At 40.1% G+C, this 7,064-nt stretch overlaps 1 protein-coding gene across 1 annotated transcript in view; it reads left to right on the forward strand.

Moving 5' to 3' along the window:
* Positions 1-7,064, forward strand: part of DNAH6 (dynein axonemal heavy chain 6) — a 233,739-nt gene that overhangs the window by 217,156 nt on the left and 9,519 nt on the right. Inside the window, exons 71-72 of the mRNA XM_025050893.1 lie at positions 949-1,078; positions 3,659-3,786. Coding sequence (XP_024906661.1) covers positions 949-1,078; positions 3,659-3,786 — 258 coding nt within the window. The remainder of the gene's footprint in view (positions 1-948; positions 1,079-3,658; positions 3,787-7,064) is intronic.

Raw genomic sequence — 7,064 nt, forward strand, 5'->3', positions numbered from 1 at the left:
ATAAAATTCTTTTTTAGTCCAATGTCCTTCAGTTTCATTCCTGTGTTTTCTTCTATGCATTTTATTATTTCAGGTCTTATATTCAGGTCCTTAATCTATTTTGAGTTAATTTTGGTATGTGGTGATAGACAACAGTCTAGTTTCATTCTTAGTAATATGTAATTGAAAGAATTTATAAGATAGTGGATGAAATTCCTATATGGATATTCTGTTCACAGAGTTCTATGATATCAAAAAACTGGAAATGTCCAAAAAGTAGATAAACAAACTGGTGCACTCCTACCACTGAGTATCACAAAGTCACTTAAGGCATGATTCATGAAGATTTTTCAGTGATATGAGAAAATGTTCATGAATTTGAAAAAGAATGAATACTAAATTGTATGGGCTGAATTTTTTTAACTATATGCACACATATAGAGAAAATGTCCAAGATAGAGGGAAGAAGAAGATAAACTAAAGTTATAAACATCTCTAGAAAGCAGGATCCTGAAAATTTTTTCTTTATACCTTTCTGTGTTTTCTAAATTTTCTATAATAAGCCATAATACTTTTCCAATTAAGAAAAGTTATTTAAATAAAAGTGTATTCTAAAACTCAACTCTCATTATTTCTTCCTCACTTTCGTAACTGCCTTTTAAATGATTAGCTAAAAAATTTTAAACATTTTTTATTGTGGTAAAATATATAACATAAAATTTATCATTTTAGATATTGTAAGTAAGTTTAATAGTATTAAGTATTCACAATGTTGTTCAACCAAAAATAAATATAACACCGATTCTATATTTCCAATGAGCATGTTTTATCAACTCTATCTTCAACATAAAAAAATAGAAATTCCTTGTTTTTGATAACTGCTCTTTTTTCAGTAAGTAAACTATATGTGCTGCAAAATTATTTTTTGAGAATTTGAGTAATCACTGTTCTCTCTTCCCACCCTTATAGTACAAAGAGACCAACAGTTTAATCAACATTATACTTGAAATTCAGCCAAGGTCATCTTCTGGTGGAGAGGGAAAAAGTAATGATGAAATTGTCCAAGAATTTGTTACTTCTGTCCAGACCAGAGTTCCAGGTAATAAATAATTCCTAGCATTTGTATATAATGAGACTTTTAAGAATAAACTCAGAGAGCTGAGTGATAAACAGGTATATAAATCTGTATCTTATGTAGACTTTTCTTTAAGTAGAGAGCTCTTCTGATGTGATGCTCTCCATTTATAAACTAGAAGCCTACAGCACCTTGGCATCTCAACTGCCAAAAGCATAAGGAACAAGTTAGTTTTCAGCCCAATATAACTTTAGCCTGACTTCTTCCTATGTTTCCAAATGTCTCTAGATGTGTGTCGTCCGAGAGAATAGCCACTAGCAACAATGTGGCTACTTAAATTTAAATAAAACTTAAAATTCATTTTCTCAGTTGCATTGGCCACATTTCAAGTGCTCTCATGTTGGATAATGCAGATAAAGAACATTTATATTATCATAAAATATGCTATTGGACAGCTTTGCTCTAGAATCCATGTCACATTTTTCTCTTTAAGAGAAATAGCCAAATTAATTTCACCTTGTTTTTTAATGAATTCAGTTATTCTCCTGAATGATCACAGAGATCCACTTTCACATTTGTCTTAAAATGACTGTAGACTTAGATTTTTTAATCTATTATTCATGGTTGGAAGAGATGTAATTTTAGGAAAATGAAAATTGAGGTAGAAAAATAAAACAGTGACTGTAAAAGTAAACTGTGTTTCTCTCTCTATTCACAATAATTCTGACACCAAATGTATGGCTCTTCCCCTAGTGTTAAACAGTTCTCCAACTCTCTGGACACCAAATGGGTGTCGTACAATTCAGTTATAACACTGTCCAGAGTTAGCATAGACTCTGCAGGTTAAAGGCTCAGTCCCACAAGAGTGCCCCCCACTTCAGATGCCAATTACAAGTCCTAGGTTGTGACCCATACTTCTGACCAACCACCTATAAATTAAGAGTTCCCACAATTCCTTTCTTGGGTTCAGTAATTTTCTAGAATAACTCACAAAACTCAGGGTAACAGTAATATTTACCAGTTTAATTTTTAAAATATCCCTGAGTCCAGGAGCTTCTGTCCCCATGGAGTCAGGACGCACCACCCTCCTGACACATAGATACGTTCACCAACCCAGAAGCTCTCCAGACCCCTTCGAGTTAGGGTTTTTTCGGAGGCTTCACTACACAGGCATGGTTGACTAAATCACTGGCCTTTGGCGATTAGCTCAGCCTCCAGCCCCTCTCTTTTCCCAGGAGGTCAGCGAGTGAAGCTGAAAGTTCCAACCCTCTAATCACATGGTTGGTTCTGCTGACAACCATCACCTCTATGCTTAGGGGCTTTCCAAAAGTCAACTCATTAACATAAACTCAGATGTAGTTCAAAGGGGATTGTTAATAAAAAACAAAAGATGCTCCTTTTACCTTTACCACTCAAGAGCTATTTCAAGAGCCAGGGTTAAAAACCAAATATTACAAAAAGTGATGCCTCTATCACTCTGATCACTTAGGAAATTTCAAGGGTTTTAGGAGCTCTGACAAGGAGCTAGGGGTGAAGACCAATATATATGTTTCTTATTATATCACAGTGTCACAGAGTGAGTGTTGCCAATACTCTTTAAAGCTCCCAGAAAAAAAAGCCCTGCATAAGCTCAGAAGCCAGTTATCTGCATCCTAAAACAGGCCTCAAAAGAATCTCTTCTTGAGTAGAGTTCTGTTGGTGTTGAAGCAAACCGAGTCAGTTATTTTAAAAAGCAATTTTTAATAAATATAAGATGGAGAACTAGGTGAAAAAGGGATGAAGATGGATAGATGGATGGAGAGATAGTGCACTTGTCTCATAGAATTTCGTTGACACCTAGAAAGAAGGTTTTTCTCTCCAAGCTTCATAAAGCTTATACTTTTACTGTGAAATGATAAGCATTGCAGTTGGCTCAACAAGAGAACTGAGGGTATGGAATAGCACAGACCACAGACATGTGACCCCAGCATTGTGAACACAAGGGTCTGGACTAACCCAAACTGCTGTGTGATTTTTCTACTGCAGCCAAAATGTGAGTGGTTAAGAAGTAATTCGATATACGTATTTCACAGCCACTTGTTTACTCACGCTTTACTCAGATATTCAAGAAAATGCATTTCCTTTGTTTCTTATAGCTTATATGAGCCTCCATTTGCTGGATTGTAGGGGGAAAAGAAGAGCACAATTTTCAGTCCAGCTTGAATCTTGGAGCTGTTTCATAATCCAGTTGGTCCCTTTGAATTATACTCAGTCACTTGGAATAAATGTTAATTCTCTCTCATTTCTCAGTCTCCCACCCCCAACCTCTCCTCTCCCAGGTGCAATGCAGGTGTGCAGGGAAGAGTGAGGCTTACACACTGCATGGCAGAGAAGACTCAGGGTCCCTGGCACCTCTGGTCTCAGGGATGTCCCTTGCCTACCAGGTATCTGCTTACCCAAATAGCATCTGCCACTGACATCTGCATGGCCTGATTCCCTTTCAATGTAGTCTCAGACACAGAAGTCAACTTTAAGGCAGGTTATGAAAAGTGAATTACAAAAGCAATATGATGAGGAAAGAAATCAATGATAACTGATCTGAGGAATCGGTTCTGTGTGTTTCAGAATTACTAGAAATGGAGAGTGCTTCCGAGAGCCTCTTCATCAAGGATCCTCAAGGACGCCTTAACTCCCTCACCACGGTCCTTGGACAAGAAGTGGACCGGTTTAACAGCCTGCTGAAGTTAATACATGTATGTGCTCTCACTGACATCATTCTATGGAGTATCAAAGCTGTGTAGAGAATTATATAATAACATGAGTGTGCTTCGAATTTTCCATTCCCATCATTTCAACGTTCTCCTTTGAATATGCTTACAACTCTTAAAACCCAACTTGTTTAAAATTGAATTTACCCTCCCCTAACAAACCTGCATTCCCTCTCTAATAATGGCTTCGTGAATATGGGACATTACAAATCCTTAGTCTCTTCATTATCCTAACTTATACCCTTAGAATTATCATTATAGACTAAAAATTTGGTCAGGGACCTAAGCATTCAATAAGAGAGATTCATTTAATAACATAATCTTTATGAAGACTACGAAAACCAGAGTTTCATGAAGTATGGGCCACAAAACACCTGCATTAGAATCTGCTATACTGCATGTTCAAAATGCAGACTCACGATCCCACTCCAGACCCAAGGGGGAATTCCTGAAGAAATTCCAGGGAATATAAATAAATAAGCTACCTCAAATGATTTCACTGCAAGTATGGCTCAAGGACAACTATTTGATCCTTTGCTCAGGAATACTTTCTCTCTAGATGGCCTTGAATTTATAATGATGACTAAACACCTTCCTGGTTTCTCTGTGCATAACTCTGATAAGGGAAACACAAAAACTGTTAGAGACCAAATAGTGAGCAGTAACAGGAAATTTTTTTACTGCCAAACAGGGAACCAAATACCTAGCAGAGAGTCAAGGCTCATTGATAAAACTGGGGAAGACAGGTGTGGTAAATCTTTTAAAGCCAAAACCATCTGTCCCCTATTAGAAATACAAAGTCTGCAAATGTTACTGGTTGGCTGGCAATGCTCAGGCTTGTGGGTTAGGGGGACCTTGGGGCAGTTTAGTGTATGAAGTCCTCGTCTGAGACTATGGTATCTAGTCAGGTATACTACTGTGTCAGCAGGCCAAGTAGCCAGGTCAGGGCTTATCACCTTCTATATTAAATAAATCAGGGTACAGACTAAGATGCTGTTATGAAGACCCCCAAGTACAGTGGCCAAAACAAGATAGAAATTCACTTCTCTCTCAGCTAACTGCCCAGAGGGAGCCCTGTCTATCACATGGCCACACCAAAGCTTTAAGCATGACTAAGAATTATAGTCTCTGGGTAGATTGCTCTATGCACTAGGGCAGGTAGTTAATCTTGCTTTCTGAGCTTGTTGAGGGATCCCAGCTGGAGGATTGGCTCTTCCTGCCTTAACAGGTAGCTTCCATCTCTGGGTCTAAGGTAGCTGCTCCAATTGTCCCCTTTTGCCAGTCAGTGTGGGGAAAGAGGGCTTAGGGAAAGCAGCTTCCTCATAAAAATATGATCCAGAAGTTACATACATCATTTCTTCTTGTATTAGCCAAAATTTGGTCACATGGCCACACCAAAGCTTTAAGCATGGCTAAGAATTATAGTCTCTGGGTAGATTGCTCTATGCCCAATTAAAACTAAGGAAGGCAGTTACTGTTGTTCAAAGGAAGACAAGGAGATGGATACTGCTCATCTCTTGCCTCTTCCACATCATGACCTTTTACCCACTTGAAGGCAGACAAGTGTAAATGTCACTTCCTCCATAAATCCTCCTGGAACAGCAGCCCTTCCCTCAACACCAGATGACTTAGGAGCACCTCTTCTGGGCTTCATCATTTCCAGTTTCTGTGCCTATCACTGTACATACCACATTGTTTTATAATTACTCCTCCATGAGTATGGCTTCCCCAATAGAAATTGAACTTCTTAAAGAAAAAGGGGCTGGCATATTAGTCATTTCTGTTTCTCTAGTGCCCAACACATGCTAAATCTTCCATGAATATTTGAATGCATGAATAAACAAATGTGCTTCTCAGGCTTCCCTGTGGTCACTTCTTGTGGTCAAACAATAATGTCCACCAATAGTAGAGGAATTCACCTCATGGAAGTAGAAGCGGGAGGAACCTGGGAAAAAGGAGCCTGCTAGGCAGTCCGGAATCAGAGCAGAGCGCTCCCATTTGAGGGAGGGATGGCGGCCACCACTGCATGCTGGGCCTGCACCAGAGATCTTCCTCATCCTGACCTCTGCCCGGTCCAGCCTGGCCCCAGCTCTGTCCCAGTCTCACCTTCACTTTGCCCAGACACCAGCAAGGCAGCACTATGGTGGCAGTAAGGAAGGCCAAGGGGAAGCAGCACCACCCAGGGCCTTGGAGCTGCCATATTGGCGAGCTCACTCTCCTCCAGATAGTTACAGAACTGTGAGTCAGGACAGGTCCTAGGAGAGACAAGGCTACCCTGTTATTTAGGCTTCTAGCCATATGGAAGAACATTTTTAAATGCACTTTCCCCCATCAAATACACCTGTGTGTTAGCTGCTCCCTCTGGGAGAACAGGCTGCATTGTGACCTGTTTACTTTAAGCAGACCTAGAAGGCGCTAGCAGCCTGATCCCTCCACCTCTCTAGTTTAAGCATTCTTTCTGCGTTTTAGGTAAGTCTTCTGCTGTGTTTTTCCATTTTCAGTGTCTAAGATGTGGTACTGTTTTGACTCTGGCGGAGGACCTTTTAAATCTTTAAAGGCTTTTTTAATCTTTAAACCACTGCTACATTCTGCTGCAAATGGTTCCTCAGATCATAAGGGAAAATCTAATTAAAACTTCATTTTTATACCACCGCCTCTTGTGAAAAGGTGGGAGGAGGGGAATAACTCTATGCAGGAATGGAAGGATGACTAGGCTTGTGTCCACCTACCGCCTATCTCTAGACCTATGTGCATATGGTCCCAGGCCTTATTTTGTTTTTTAATCAACATAAATTTGGCCTCTAACACCTTCCTATAATACTTGGCAGTAGTTTTCACAAAACTGGAACCTACGAAGGCCATTCCAATCTATCTGCCCTGCCTCTGTCTTTAGCCCAGTGGCAAATATTACCCTGTATTTCTATGGCTGCTGCCGGCCTCTGTCTTTTATTGAAGTGAGGAGAGGATAAGGGGTGTGTCGTAAGGAAGTGTTTCTGGTACCAGGAGACTCTGGCAACAGCCAAAAGATTGGTCTCATCTAAGAATCTCCCCTTTCTGCTATAACTCATGGGGCTATGGGCAGAGTTGGCCCCTGGCATGAGGTCCTACCCACATCCTCACCCCTCCCCCACAGTTCCCGAATCACTAACCATCAGGTCTATTCCTCCTTTGGCCTGGACAGTGGCATTTCTCAAAATCATTTCTCTACATTTCTGGGGACATTTATCCTATTTCTCTTCTGAATGCCCACCCTACCCGCCCCC

The sequence above is a fragment of the Pteropus alecto genome, unplaced genomic scaffold, assembly GCF_000325575.1.
Source record: "Pteropus alecto unplaced genomic scaffold, ASM32557v1 scaffold117, whole genome shotgun sequence".
NCBI lineage: Eukaryota > Metazoa > Chordata > Mammalia > Chiroptera > Pteropodidae > Pteropus > Pteropus alecto.